The 16,270-nt window shown below is 46.7% G+C and overlaps 1 protein-coding gene across 1 annotated transcript; it reads right to left on the bottom strand.

Moving 5' to 3' along the window:
* Nucleotides 1–8,328: 8,328 nt before the first annotated feature.
* On the bottom strand, nucleotides 8,329–9,366 carry LOC102998056 (putative MAGE domain-containing protein MAGEA13P). Its single transcript, XM_007176527.2, has one exon. It carries the CDS (start codon nucleotides 9,364–9,366, stop codon nucleotides 8,329–8,331), a length of 1,038 nt encoding a protein of 345 aa, XP_007176589.2.
* Between the last annotated feature and the right edge of the window lie 6,904 nt (nucleotides 9,367–16,270).

Genomic DNA, 16,270 nt, shown 5'->3' with positions numbered 1-16,270 from the left:
CAAGACATCTTGCTGCTACGTTTGGCTGCTGAACAGATACCTGAAAATGGAAGGATCCTGGGTTTCACAGGTTGCTTAAAAAAATATATGGATGGGACGTGAGGGTGGGCATGTTAGTTTGCGAGGGATGGCAAAACAAAGTACCACAAACTGGCTAAACTGGATGTTTGAAACAGTAGAAATTGGTGTCTCTCAGTTCTGGAGGCTAGAAATCTGAAATCATGATGTCAGCAAGGTTGGTTCCTTAGGAGGATTCTGAGGGAGCATCTGTTCCGTGCCCCTCTCCTAGCTTCCAGGGACGGCTAGCAATACTTTGTATTCCTTGGCTTGTAGATGCCTCATTCCAATCTCTGACTCCACCTTTCTGTGGTGTTCTTCCTGTATCTGTGTCTTCACATCATTTCCTTTTTTTATAAGTACACCAGTCATATTGGATTCGAGCCCACAATAATGACTTGATTACATCTGCAAAGAACCTATTCTCAAATAAAGTCACTTTCACAGATACTGAGAATTAGAACTTCAACATATCTTTTGGGGGGGGGCACAGTTCAACCCATAACAGTCTTCCCTTTGCATCCCCCCAAATTCATGTACTTCCCATGTACAAAATACATTAATCCCATCCCAACATCCCCCAAAGTCTTAACCCATTCCAGCAACAACTTTAAGTCCAAAATATCATCTAAGTATAATCAACTAAAGTCTCAAATCTTATCATATACATCATTTAAATAAGTTATGGGTGAGACTATGAGTATGGTCCACCTTGGGGCATAATTCTTCTCCATCTATAGACCCGTGAAACCTGGAAAAGAAATTGTCTGCTTCAAAGATACAGTTATAGAACAGGCTTAAGATAGACATCCTAGGGACTTCCCTGGTGGTGCAGTGGTTCAGCGCTTCCACTGCAGGTGGTCCGGGTTCGATCCCTGGTCGGGGACTAAGATCCCGCATGCTGTGCGGCATGGCCAAAAAAATAAAATAAAATAAATAAATAAATAAATATATATATATATATATATATATATATATATATATATATATATATATATAAAGATAGACGTCCTATTCTAAAAGGGAGAAATTGGAAGAAAAAAAAAAGGTGTCATTAATCTAAAGTAAGTTCACAGCACAGCAGGGCAAGTTTCACCAGGTTCCAGGGCCTAAGAATAATTCTCTGTGACTTGATGCTCTGCCCTCTTAGCCCTGGGCAGCAGCCCTACCGTCTGGAAACAAGGAGGTGGCCACTCTGCCCCCTTGGCCTGTGCTCTTTCTGGCCTTTGCATCCATGGCTCTGCCCTTAGAGTCATGCTTCCTTCACTTTGTCCCACCTCTGTCCCTTTCAATCTAGGCTAGCAATGCCATGTTGGTATACTTCTCAAAAACCTTTTCTGTCTTCCATGAATGTCAAGGGAATTCACCCCATTTGACATGGGGTTTCTCCCAGATCCTTCCAGGATCACCACATTCCTATTGCTGACTTTTGCTGAGATGGTTGATTGGATCCACAAAGCACGTACCTAATCAATTCAGCCAACAGTTGTTCAGCCACACCCTTGGCCTTGTTTCCAGATCATGATATCTGGATAGACTGAGAATTTTCCAAATCATGAAGCGCTGGTTGCTTTTGACTTAATAATTTATTCCTTAATTTATATCTTTACTCTCGCATTTTAACATAAGCAGTAAGAAGAAATCAGGCTGTATCTTCCACACTTCGAAAATTTTCTCAGCTGAATATCCAGGTTTATAGTTTATACGTTCTACATTTCACCCAACAAAAAAAACACAATTCAAACAAATTTTCTGCCACTTTATAACGTGGCTTGCTTTTCCTTCAGTGCTCAATAATACATTCATCATTCCCTTTTAAGGCCTCACCGGAAGTGCTTCAGTGTTCATATTTTTACCATCCTCTCTTAAAGGCAATCTAGGCTTTTTAAAAAAATCAACACTTAGGAATTCTTCCAACCTCTACCCATTATCCAATTCCAAATCTGCTTCTATATTTTAGATATTTGTTACAGTAGCAACGCACTTCCTGGTACCCAAATCTGTATTTGTTTTCTTGGGCTGCCAAAACAAAGTACTACAAACCGGATGGCTAAAAACAACAGAACTTTATTGTCTCACAGTTCTTAGGTTTAAATGATTTGGTTTAAAAGAGTATGAAAACTTGTAAAAATATATAGCAACCAGACATCTAGATATATGATTCAGAATAATTAGGCAGAGATTTATAAGATTCTGATTTCATACTAATTACGTCTCCTGACAATTACGTTTTAGGTTCTAAGTAGCTAAGTAGCAATTGCTTATAGTTTGAAATGCATATATTAAATGCAAATATCTATTCCACTAGCAACAACTTTAGCCCAGATTGAGCAATTTAACTGGCTTGGCCATGGTAATGGTTAAACCAGTCATTCATGGAGATAAAGTATGTGCTAATTAGGTTTGCAGATGACACTAACTAGTGAATTTGCTAGTACATTTAAATTGGGATTTAAATTCAAAGTGACTTGAATACTTAGAGAAATGGTCTTTCAGAAATAGAAATTCAATAGATGTAAGTGCATGATCTGGCATAGTTGGCTAGAATGAGTAGCTGACTCTTAGCTACCTCCCTACTTCCTGCCTCCAATCCATTTTATCCCTCAAGATTGTCCTTCCTCAAACATAGCTCAGATCATGTCAGCATACTTCTCAAAAATCATCAAGGCTCCCCATTGCTCAACACATTAGTTACCAACTCCTCACTCTAGCACTTAAGGCCTCAATATTTTTTTCAAATATCATCAAGGTTCCCAGATATTTGGAAATTAAACAACACATTTTTACTAACACATGCTTCAAAAGAAATTATTGAAGGAAATTAGAAAATATTTTGAACTGAATGAAAATCTAAATACATCATATCACAATTTTTGGGACTTGGCTAAAGAAGAGCTAAGTGGGAAATTTATGTCATTAAATGCTTATATTAGAAAGGAAGAAAAGACTCAATTTGATAACATCAGCTCCTACCTTGAGAAATTATAAAACGAAATTAAACCCAAGGCAAGAAGAATGATAGTAATAATATAGATAAGAGCAGAAACCAATGAAATTGAAATTAGAAAAACAATAAATAATATCAATGGAACAAAACTGTTCCTTCGAGAAGATCAAAGAAGCTGAAATATCTGAGAATTTTTTTAAAAGACTGTTATAAAACAATGGTTTTGGACACCGTCTTAGTCAGTTTAGGCTCCTATAAAAAGATACCATAAACTGAGTGACTTATTAACAACAGAACTTTATATCTCATAGTTCTGAAGCCTAGAAGGATGAGATCATGATGCCAGCATGGTTGGGTTCTGGTGAAAGCTCTCTTCCAGGTTGCAGACTGTTAACTTCTCAGTATCCTTACATGGCAGAAAGAGAACTAGCTAGCTTTCTGGCCTCTTATAAGGGCACCAATCCCATTCATGAGGGCTCCACCTTCACGACCTAATTACCTCCCAAAGACCTCACCTCCAAACACATAAGGATTTGGGGGAGACACAACTATTCAGTCCATTGCAGACATAGTTTAAAGTATATGAAACTGTGCATATAGAGAAAATGACAGATAATATAGGAGTTTGCAGAAAGGGCAAAAATGACAGGATACTTATAATCATATAAACAAAAAAAGTCTTATAGTAGTAATTTGTAATTGTTTAAAAGTGTGGAATAGTGATCAAATTATTTAGATCTAGAGCAAATGCATATAAAGGAAACAAGGTGATAATGTGGGAAAATTAGGAACAGTTTTAATTTTCAAGAGGAAAATGCTAGCCAATTTATTAAGTGGTATTGGTAAAAAATATAGTATTGGCGGAGTTACTGGTGCTTATTAATTCACTTGTATCTTTATTATTATTTTTTTCTTAAATTGAAGTATAGTTTCACTTGCATCCTTTTTTTTGGAGAATGTGAACCTACGTTGTAAAAATAGAAAAATAAAAGTATTGTAAGATTATTCCATTGCAAAGAAATAAATAATGTGTATATGTTTTACAACTGAAAAATCCATAGAAACACATTTGGATCAAAATCACTTGGTAAAACTCAGGGATTGATTAGTTCCAGAAAGTTGGCCATGGTCCAATAAAGAGAAATTGTTTACATGAAGAAAGCGGCTATGTGGTTGTTCTAATAAAAAGAAAGAAAGAAAAAAAGAAAGAAAAGTAAAGAACAAGGAACAAACAATACAGTGATGAGAATATCCTAAGGTATAAATAATATTGTATCACATCAATAAGCATTAATGGCTTTGTTAGGGCAGTGTGTGAATGAAACCATTAAAATAGTGGAATTGTTGAGTGCAGAAAATGAGTATGTGAAATACAGCTAACAACAAAGCACATAACATATACAGTAGAGAAGATTGTCAAAATTATCAATTATAGCACTTTTTACATGATATTTACTTTGTGAAAGATAACCATGTGTTGAGAAACTGTGTGTTGATAATAGTCTATGAAAGAAAATGATGAACATTCTAATGAAAATGTTGCGTCAGTCATAAGAAAATAGAAGTGCATTTTCAGGCACAACTTGGAATTAATGCAGTAATGACGGAAGAACGTATTTTTAAAATAACATGATTTATTTATTATGTGCTCTGACAAGAGACATATAAACAACACTCATAGTAATGAACGTGATAATTATAATTCCTTCTCCCCAAATCGCCTGTGTACTGTCCTTCGTATAAATATTGGATCTAATCATATCATGGAGAATATGATTTAGATGTAAATATAATTTTCCCTTTTAAAATATAAGTTAATACTTTAAAAAGGAGATGGATTCTTATCTGTGCAGCACTGTCTGTGAAAGTACGAGGGAAGTTGGATGGTTACACATAGCTTACTAATTGGATTGCATCTCTTTTTCTTTCTAGTCAGATAAGCAGTAGGCATGCCAGAAGCTGGGTAGAATCCAGCAAGAGGTTGATCAATTTTTTGCAAACAAACCATTTAAAGGATATGTATTTATTTTTGGCAGTCAAAATTACATTTTAAAATATTTATAAAGGTAATTCATATGTGTTTCAAAAATGTTGGAAAATTTTAAAACCATGAATAAGAAAATAAAGAAATCAATTATATTTCCACTAGCAGAGAAATACATTGTTGACATTTTGCTGTATATTCTCCTAGCTGTATGTAAGTATGTCTATATTAACATAAATGTGTCCCATAGCCTTTCAATCCTGGTTTTAATTTGAATAAGATTGAAATTTTGGGACATTTGTCATGCCTAGATAATTTAGATTTTAAATTTGCATTATAGGACTTCTGCTTCTGGCCATAATGGAGTAAGAGGAACTGAACTCCTACCTGGTATACCTAAAAATCCAGATGAAATATATGAAACAAGTTTTAACTGATTGGACATCAGGCCATGAAGGACAGTGATCTCTAAGAAATGGAAAGCAAATGAGTAAAGTCCTACGATATCCCAGTTTACTGCCTGGGAAGATAATGCAGGCCAATCCTCTATCCCAGACAGAATCTGGTGGCAACATAGACCGGCAGTCATAGCCACAGGACACCCGCCCTCTAGTGTCCCAACAGCTCAGAATCCGTGGGAGGCAGCCTGAGCTGGGGACAACACCTGGATCATTTTTCAATGCATGTTCACACCCAGCCCTTTTGCTGCAGAGTCTCTGAGGTGATTAGTCCCAGGGGTTGCCCCTCCAATTGCCCCTTCCTTGTGGCTGCGCACTGCCTTCCACTCTTCATTGGTGCCCCTGGCCTGTCTCAACTGGCAGACGTCGGTCACCACCCCACTCACTCACACAGCCCAGCTGCTACGGAGGGGTCCACTGCACACAGGGGCACACCCCAGCCTCCAGCAGGCATCAAGACAGCTCCCTGCCCGGGGACACTGGCAAGGGAGCACTGGACCACTAGAGGTGTCAAGAAATGGAGCTCACCCAAACGATGCAGGGGAGCAGCTGTGCTCTTCCTGACAGGACACAGGGGCGACTCTAAGGCAGCGGGTGGTGTCCGGCATGTGGCTGGTCCACTCCTCCCAATGACCTACCCACTCAGACCACACTGAGACTTCCAGCTGGTCATGAGGATGCCGAGATTTCCCAGCCTATTCTTGTAAGGCGTCCAGTACCACCCACCCAGATTCCCCACCATCTCTCCTTCTGGGCCCTGAACTCTGGACTCAGAGAGCCCTGACTGCCAGCCTGCCTGGGGCCCTCTGGACTCGGTTCTGTACGTGCTCTCTTGTGGGCTCTGGCAATTGCTCTCGCCAGGATGCTCTCAATGACCCTCACTGACTGAGAGTATCCTTCCCTGGCTCCTGGTCATTCTGGCCAAATCCTTGCTTCTCAAAGTAAAGGGGAAAGGTCCTGCTGACTTTTCAGAATTTTAAGTCATGCCCAGAGGAATCCCTTTACTCAGGACATCACTGCACAAATCCAGTTTTATATGCGTGAGGGATTAAGTTAATTTTCTGCTTAACCTAATGAGAAAATGGGAGACATACTAAAATAACTTTGACACAATATTTGGGGCTGTTCCACTGGGAGCAGGGTCCAGTCTTCAGAGAAGAGGAAGTGACGAGCCGGTCAGCAGGCCAGGATCCAGAGCTGACAGGAGGGCACATGAAGGAAGACCAGTGGAAGCGTGCATAACGCGGGAAAATGCCAGGCCCGGACAGAAGTGCCAGCACCTGGGCACACTCAGCTCCCAAGAAGCCCTGGGACCCAGGCAGGAGGACCAGAGGTAAATAAAGCCCACAGACAATCCCCAAGTCCAGTTTCTCACCGTCTCCTTCCTTCTTTAGGCCTGCTTTTAGCACATTGGACACAGGGCCCTTCTTTTTGTTGCCATGATGCAGTACTGGGAAGGGAAACGAACTCAGAGACAAAAGGTCGGCCTCAGGCTGGGAGTAGTGGGGACAGCCTGGACCTCGATGAATTCAGACCAGGGATCCAGTCCCAGCTCTGTCACTTACTGGACATGTGATACTGGGTCCATGGCCAAGTGGCCAATATGAGCCTTAGTTTCTTCATTTGTGAAGTGGGTTTAATAAGCCCTGACTTGTGGGACTGCTGGAATGTACAATATATAATGTAAGTCAAGCACATGGCCTGGCATTTAATGGATCTTTAATAATAGCAGTAATTCTAATATGATTTTGACCCCAGACTCTATCAGTCTCTCCTGGGATTGTGTGTGTGTGTGTGTGTGTGTGTGTGCGCTCCATGGCATCTCAGAGAACACACAGCACTCTAGGACATAAAAACAAGTGAGCCCCAAACGCTGCTTTGTAAATAAAACTCAGTAAATTTTCCCTGTTAGTGGATATAATCTTTAATTTGGATATTGGGAAGTCTTCCCCAGTTGAATGCAACTCAAAGCTTCCGGAATTTGAGTCAAGGACTAACTCCTTTCCCCTCTCCCAGCTGCTCTTCCATCCAAACAACTATTTTCATTCATTCATCTCACCCCCACCAAAAATCTAGCCCTTGCTTAGAGTTGGCCAAATTGCACTCAAGATAACTTAATTAAAATGTCCTCTCAGTGGCATGGGCTCTGGATCTCCCAGGCCAGGGAAAAAGTGCCAGCCTCTGGGTACCACTTCAAAGAAATATCAGCCTTTTCTCAGGAAATCCTTGCAGATGATGTGTACAGAACACCAAGTCTGTGCACTGTGTTCAGTGGCGTGGGGACAGAGGGGCAGGACACCTGCTCCAGGTGGAGACTGGGCTATGTTTCTCCACGATCCCAGAGAAACTGCCAGGACCAGTTTTCCATTCTAGGCTTTTCTCTCACCTCTAAGACCCACCTATAAGCACAAATGAGCCAGTGAGCCAGGACTCTCATTTATTAAGATTTAATTTCTCACATATTGTTTAATTAGCCAAGCAAATCGAGGTGTGTAACTTTAATCTTACAAAACAACAGACTAAATGGGATACAGGATTCTTAGGATAACCATCTTTTACATTTTTTTCTTCTACTTCTCGATCCCATCTATTTAATTCCTGGGCCCTTGCATGTTTCTAAGGAAATTCCTATTCCAATGCCATGTTATCCTGTTCCAGATCACAAAACATGACGAAAGATTTCCCAATTTGTTTTACAGACTAGCAAAATTCTTATTCTAAAGCCTGAGAAACAGCAACAAATATGTGACCAACGTTATTCACGAACCTAGACTCTAAAGCTAAAAACCTTTAGGAAAAACAAAAGATAAAATCCGCAATTCAGCCCTCCACTATTTAGAACCTTGACTTCAAACACAAGAGTGGAGAATCTTCCTCTGACTTCACTCAGGGCAGGAGAGGCTGCTGGGCATGACACTGGGGCTGCCACTGGCCATGGCAGAAGTACCATCCCCTGCGGCAGCTCTGGCCTGGGCTCTCTCTTTCTCATCTCTCAAAGCTTCCTCATACCAGGGTGAGAACGCAGCGGGGTCAATCTCGTTGATCTTGGCAAAAAACTCCAGGACTTTCATCTTGCTGGTTTCGGCGTGGGCCCTCGGGCCCCACAGGAATTCGTACTGTGGAGGATCACTGTTGGGCACCTGCTGGCGCTCCAGGTACTTTTCCTCCACCAACTCTTTGGTGATGAGCTTCTTGGTCTCCCTGTAGCTGAGGTTCTTCTGCCCAGCATACGCCCCAATAATACTCAGCACTTCCCAGACTTTCTCCTCAGGAGCACGGTTGCCCTGCATGAAGATCACACCCAGCATCAGTACCAGGACGCCGGTCATGGGAATGCCCTGGTCATCACTCAGCGTCCCGTTGTCGGTGAGGTCTAGTATCTTCACGAGCACATAGGAGTGGCTGGTGGGGTCCACTTCCTTCACTTCAATGCCAAAGACGATCTCCATGCAGTCACAGGCTTTGCAGAAGATCTCAGGGAAGTGGTCCTTGTGCTCTTTGACGATACTCCTCAGCATTTCTGCCTTCGTGATGGGCTCCTTTTTTACATGTTTGACACTTAAGAACTGCACCAATTCAGCCACCTTCTTGCTCACCTCGTCATGGAACAGGAACTCGGGAGCCTGGGAGGCGCTCACGCCCTCTTCCTGGCTGTGGGAGCCCTCATTTGATCTGCTCGATGGAGTGGCTTCGACGGCCACGGAGGCGGCGCAGGCTGCCTGGGAACTCTGGGGAACGCTCTGCGCTCCAGCAGCAGGCACGGCCTCTGCGGTGCCCTGGATAGAAGGAGAGCGTGAGGGGGCAGCGGCCTCCCCCTCCTCAGCTACGGGAACCTGTGCGCCCACCAGGCCCTGAGCCTCTTTCTCGGCCTGAAGGCCTACTGCAAGCACGTCGCACTGACTCTTCTGACAGTGAAGCATGATGATGCGTGTTGGGGGCAGCAGGCAGGGGTGTGGGCAGGGCGTGCTGATGGCGGCCAATTGATCTGCGGGCGAGAGTGTGAGAAACTCAACCCTGTCAGCTCTGACCACGGCCATCTTAATAGGTCTTCCCTTAGACAGTGCTCTGGGGGGTCTCCTGTCTTTCTGACTGGTCTGTGCCCTAAGAACCAGTGGGAGGACCTGTGAAACTCCTCAGGGTGTAACCAGCCCGCTCAGCCTGCAGATTCCAGGTAAGACAGCAGGCTGTGCGAGGCCAGGCACTGTGGTGTCCCCTCTGTTCTGGTGTGTGTGGGGGGCCCACTGGTCGACATTCAGGGTCCTCACCTTGACTGACTCCCAGCCCTTCCTGGGCTTCCTCTGCTCTGCTGACCCAAGGACACATGCCTCAGACCAAGAGCCTCGCTCCCGGGGTTACTTGAGTCCCTGTAAGAGGAACTGAGGGGCACCTCAGGCTGCAGACTGCAATCACAACCCTGCCCCCAACCCCCAGCGCTGACAGGAGGGGGAAGGCCGGACTTCGGGACGCTCCCACCGTTCTGGGGTGGACGGCCCCATCAGTGCCCACTCGGGGTCCTCGTCTTCCTCCCGGCCAGGCAGGCCCGCGCCCCACCCCTCTGCTGCTCTGAGACAGAACTCTCAGAACAAAGCCCACACTCCCGAGACCAAGAGGAGGGCACGCATTCGGCCACGCCTGCCCAGGGCCTCCCTGGGGTGACAGTAAGGGCTGGGCGAACTCTGGGGACCCTGCTCTCCTGGAATACACGGATCATCACAGTCCCTATCTTAAGGCCTGGGACTCCTCCCTCTGTTGACCTGAGGTCACCCTCCTTAAACCAAGGCCTCACTTCCCGAGACAGCGGAGGAGGAAGTGAAGGGGCGCCACACTCGGCCACCACTCCCCGTGTCCTGTCATGGCTGCCAGCAGGGGCAGGGAGGCGCCGGGCCCCAGCTGCTCTTCCACAGGGGGTCCGCCCCGCCCCCCACCTTCCAGTTAACTCCTGGCAGAGCCTGACACTCGTGCCTCTGCTGCACTGAAGCTCCGCGAGGGCAGCAGGCGGGAGTGCGTTCTGCCCCTTCAGCTGACCTGAGACTGCATCCCTGAGGCCCAGGCTCTGCCTCGCCGAGACCGGACAAGGGAGCACAGGGGACTGGAGCGGCCCTGCTTGGGGGTCTCCCGGGGTTGACAGCGGGCGTGGGACGCGGCCAGAGGCCCGTCTCTCCGCAGCTGAAGGGCCTCCCTGTCCTACCCCGTGAGTCCTCACTTCCGCTCCTGGCAGGGCTGGGGCTCCTCCCTCTGCGGACCCGAGGGTGAACCCCCCAGACCACGGCGGCCACCTCACGGGGACCACCGGGCGGGGCGGGAGGCCGGGTCTCTGCCCGACAGGCCCGCGGAGTCCCTGCGGCCGGCGGCGGGGGAGGTGCCGTGTCTGCCCAGCCCCGTCTGCGTCCCGGCCTGCTGGTCGCCCTCGGCGCTCCCGAGGTGACCACACCCATTCCCGTGGGGCCCGAAACCCTCCTTTATGCCGACTTCCGGGGGCTTCCGTCGGGTGAAGGCCGCCATGTCCGGGAGCCGCTGGGCAGGGGCCCAGGAGGATGGAGGCAGCACCGGCGCCTGAGCGCCCGCCTGGGCCTCTGAGGGGAGAGAAGGGCAGGTCCCCGCGGGGCCTCCCGGTCCTCTCAGCCCACCGGGAGCTCCTCGCCATCCCGCCTGGCGGGCCCTTCAGCCCGAGGCCCTCACTGCCCTGAGACCCCCGATGTGGAAACGGGGGAGGCAAGGAGGATCGGCCCGGCCGCCTTTCCCGGGGTCCCCGGGCTGCCAGGGGGGAGCAGGGGGAGTCCCTGTGGAGGTCCCGCCAGGCTCTGTGGCAGGGCACCCACCGCCCCCCGCCTCTCCTGCCGACAGGGCCGCCCTCTCCCTTCTGCGGCCCGAGCGCAGCCCTCAGGCCCGGCTGCCGGGAGCGCGCGGAAGGAAGGACGGAGTGCCGGGGGCGCCTCTGCCTGACGGGACGGGGGCCCCCAAGCTGACAGCAGGGGCTGAACGCCATCTCTTCGGTGGCGGGGGAGCTCCCGTCCCCCCTCAAGGTGCTGCCGTCGGCCCTCAGGCAAAGGCGTCTCTCCCGGAGACCAGCCCCACGGCGTCCTGAGGGAACGAGGGGGCATCACTGAGCCCTCCCGGGGGGGGGAGGGCTCGTGGGGCTCCGCGTCCGCGGAAGGTGGCCTCGTCCATCCTCACGGCTTCCCACGCAGTCGCCACGGGGCCCGCCCCCCTCCCTTCTTCTGACCTGAGGCCGCCGCCTCAGCCCACGGCCACCACGGCCACCACGGCCCCGGGGCGCCAGGCAGAGCCGTCAGGAGACGGAGAGGGGCCCCGCGGCCCACAGCCCCGCCCGAGTCGGCTCAGGGCGGACAGCCAGCCGGGCGGGGCGGGCGCCCACGGGCCCCCGGTGCGGACTGCGAGGCCCCCTCGGTCCTCCACGAGGGTCCCCCTTAACAGCCGGCAGGGCCGGGACCCCCCCTTTTCTGACCCGAGTCCAGCCCCGACGGACAGGGCCCCGGGCCCCGACGCTCCTGACACGGAGGCCCAGGGAGAACACCTCCGAGGCCCGGCCTGGGCTGCCCGGGGCGCCGCGCAGGGCGGGCGGGGGAATGCGGAGAGCGGCCCTCGGGCCTTCCTCCCAGTCCTCACCTCCGCGCCGGCCGGCTAGGGCCTCTGCCTCCGCCCACCCAAGTCCGCGCCACTGGCCCCAACCGGCCCCAACCGACAACGCCTCGTTCCCTCAGCCCCCGGCCGGAAGTCAGGTACCTCACATCTGGGGCCCCTGCCCGGGGCCTCGAGGAGGACGGCAGGGTTAGAGCGGGCCGGAGGGGCCCGTCTAGGGCAGCTGAGAGGGCCGCTCTCCTCCCTGTGGACCCTCGCCTTGCCGCCCGGCGGGGCCTGGGCTTGTTCCTCTGTTGCCCCTCAGAGGAAACCTGCTGGGAAAACCCCTCAGGCCTCCTTTTGACTCCTGCGCTGCGTGAGTGCCCTGCCTTGGTCCCCATGGGGCCTCACCCCTCAGATCAGGAGCCTTCCCTCCCCAAGACGGGAGGGAGGCGGGGCCTCCACCTGACAGGCCTGTGTGGGGTCCGCAAGAGCTTACCGCAGGGGTGGGGGGTGGTCTGCGTGGCTCCCTGTGTGTTCTGGGTTGGGTCACCCTCATCCTCCAGAAGGCCTGCACCTGCTGCCTTCACAAGGCCCTTCCCTCCCGAGATGTCCACCTCAGAAATGAAGAGGGGGTGGCACCTGTTCCTGACACTCCTGCTTGGGGCCTTGGGTGCGTTTCTGTGGGGCCCCTCTGTACGGGTGGGCGGATAATTCAGCCCTCCATAAGGGCCCTCACCTTCATGCCTGGCAAGGCCTGGGAGTCCTCCCTTGGCCGACCTGAGTGCTCCCCCTCAGATCAAAGCCTTCACCTCCCTGTAGATGTATCCCCTCTCCTGGTGGAAGTCAGGGTCTGCCACATCTGGCCATAGTGCCCCAAGGCCTCCCAGGGCTAACAGCTGGGGTAGGATGGGCCTGGGGACTAGTTACTTCTGTGGCGGGAGTTCTTCATCCTCCCTCAGGATCATCACCTTGACTCCTGGCACTGAGTTGGCCTTCTCCCTCTCTGGACCCGAATCTGTCCATATCAAACCAAGGGTGGAAGACAGCATCCCAAGCTTGTCATTGTGGCACAACTTTACTGAATTTGCTTATTATTGAAACAGTTTTGTTGTTGTTGTTGCTGTTGTTGAGGTTTTAGGGTTTTCTGTATACATGATTATATCATTTCAACTCGAAGAACTCCCTTTAGTATTTCTTATAAGGCAGGTCTAGTGGTGATGAACTCGCTCAACTTTTTTTGTCTGAGAAAGTCTGTATTGCTTCTTCATTTCTGAAGGACAGCTTTGCCAAGTGTAGTATACATATTCATGTATTTCATTATTTTCCTTTTAATGTCCATGGGATCCGAAATGATGATTCCTATTTCATTTCTGATATTTGTAATTCTGTCGTCTTTTCTCTTGGTTAGCCTAACTAGAAGCTTATTAATTTTATTGATCTTTCCAAAGAACCAACTTTGGGTTTCCTTGATTTTCTCTATTGTTTTCCTGTTTTCAATTTCACTGATTTTTTACTCTGTTTTTCTCTCTGCTTTCTTTAGAATTTTGTTAAACACATTTTCATTTAGATTAAAAAATATATTTTCAATCTCTCTTTGGGCTTTTTTTCTTTAACCTACAAATTATTTAGAAGTATGTTATTTCATTTCCAAATATTTCGGGGATACTCTAACTACCTTCTTGTTACTGATTTTCAGTTTAATTCCATTGTGGTTTGTGAACAAACTTTGTATAATTTCAATTCTTTTAGGTATGTTTAATGGTTTTGAATTTGTCCTATCTTGATAAATGTTTTATGTCACTTGAGAGTAATATGTATTCTATTGTTGGATGGAGTATTTTATAAATGTCAAGTAGATCAAGTTGATTGATAGTGCTGTTCAGGTCACCTACTGATTTTCTGCCTGTTTGATCTATCAATTACTGACAGAGTGGTATTGAAGTCTCCAAATGTAATAGCGGATTTGTCTATTTCTCCTTTCATCTCTATCAGATTTTGCTTCACATATTCTGACACTTTGTTTTTAGTTGCATATGCATTTAACATTTCTGTATCTTCTTGGAAAATTGACTTCTTTTTCATTATGTTGTGCCCCTCTGTATCCCTGATGATTTCCCTTGTCCTAAAGTCTGCTTCTGTGAAATTAATATAGCTATAACAGCTTTCTTTTGATTATTGTTAATGGGGTATATTTTTTCCATACCTTCACTTTTAGCCTATCTGAATCTTTATATTTAAAATGAATTTCTTCATCCATTAGACAAAATGTGATTAGACATTGTTTTCTATCACCTTGACTATCTGTGTCTTTTTTTTTTAACATCTTTATTGGAGTATAATTGCTTTACAATGGTATGTTAGTTTCTGCTTTGTAAGAAAGTGAATCAGTTATACATATACATATGTTCTCATATCTCTTCCCTCTTGCATCTCCCTCCCTCCCACCCTCCCTATCCCACCCCGCTAGGTGGTCATGAAGCACCGAGCTGATCTCCCTGTGCTATGCGGCTGCTTCCCACTAGCTATCTATTTTACGTTTGGTAGTGTATATATGCCCATGCCACTCTCTCACTTTGTCACAGCTTACCCTTCCCCCTCCCCATATCCTCAAGTCCATTCTCTAGTAGGTCTGTGTCTTTATTCCCGTCTTGCCACTAGGTTCTTCATGACTTTTTTCCCCCCTTAGATTCCATATATATGTGTTAGCATATGGTATTTGTTTTTCTCTTTCTGACTTACTTCACTCTGTATGACAGACTCTAACTCCATCCACCTCACTACAAATAACTCAATTTTGTTTCTTTTTATGGCTGAGTAATATTCCATTGTATATATGTGCCACATCTTCTTTATCCATTCATCTGTTGATGGACACTTAGGTTGCTTCCATGTCCTGGCTATTGTAGATAGTGCTGCAATGAACATTTTGGTACATGACTCTTTTTGAACTAAGGTCTTCTCAGGGTATATGCCCAGTAGTGGGATTGCTGGGTCATATGGTAGTTCTATTTTTAGTTTTTTAAGGAACCTCCATCCTGTTCTCCATAGTGGCTGTATCAATTTACATTCCCACCAACAGTGCAAGAGGGTTCCCTTTTCTCCACACCCTCTCCAGCATTTATTGTTTGGAGATTTTTTGACGATGGCCATTCTGACTGGTGTGAGGTGATACCTCATTGTACTTTTGATTTGCATTTCTCTAATGATTAGTGATGTTGAACATTCTTTCATGTGTTTGTTGGCAGTCTGTTTATCTTCTTTGGAGAAATGTCTATTTAGATCTTCTGCCCATTTTTGGATTGCATTGTTTGTTTTTTTGATATTGAGCTGCATGAGCTGCTTGTAAATTTTGGAGATTAATCCTTTGTCAGTTGCTTCATTTGCAAATATTTTCTCCCATTCTGAGGGTTGTCTTTTCATTTTGTTTATAGTTTCCTTTGCTGTGCAAAAGCTTTGAAGTTTCATTAGGTCCCCTTTGTTTATTTTTGTTTTTATTTCCATTTCCCTAGGAGGTGGGTCAAAAAGGATCTTGCTGTGATTTATGTCATAGAGTGTTCTGCCTATGTTTTCCTCTAAGAGTTTTATAGTGTCTGGCCTTACATTTAGGTCTTTCATCCATTTTGAGTTATTTTTGTGTATGGTGTTAGGAAGTGTTCTAATTTCATTCTTTTACATGTAGCTGTCCAGTTTTCCCAGCACCACTTATTGAAGAGGCTGTCATTTCTCCACTGTATATTTTTGCCTCCTTTATCAAAGATAAGTTGACCATATGTGCGTGGGTTTATCTCTGGGCTTTCTACCCTGTTCCATTGATCTATATTTCTGTTTTTGTGCCAGTACCATACTGTCTTGATTACTGTAGCTTTGTAGTATAGTCTGAAGTCAGGGAACCTGATTCCTCCAGCTCCATTTTTCATTCTCAAGATAGCTTTGGCTATTCGGGGTCTTTTCTGTTTCCATACAAATTGTGAAATTTTTTGTTCTAGTTCTGTGAAAAATGCCAGTGGTAGTCTGATAGATATTGCATTGAATCTGTAGATAGCTTTGGGTAGTAGAGTCATTTTTACAATGTTGATTCTTCCAATCCAGGAACATGGTATATCTCTCCATCTATTTGTATCATCTTTAATTTCTTTCATCAGTGTCTTAAAATTTTCTGCATACAGGTCTTTTGTCTCCTTAGGTAGGTTTATTCCTAGATATTTTATTCTTTTTGTTGCAATGGTAAATGGGAGTGTTTTC

Source organism: Balaenoptera acutorostrata, chromosome X (genome assembly GCF_949987535.1).
Source record: "Balaenoptera acutorostrata chromosome X, mBalAcu1.1, whole genome shotgun sequence".
NCBI classification, from domain to species: Eukaryota; Metazoa; Chordata; class Mammalia; order Artiodactyla; family Balaenopteridae; genus Balaenoptera; species Balaenoptera acutorostrata.
This window is presented reverse-complemented; position numbering and strand designations above follow the sequence as displayed.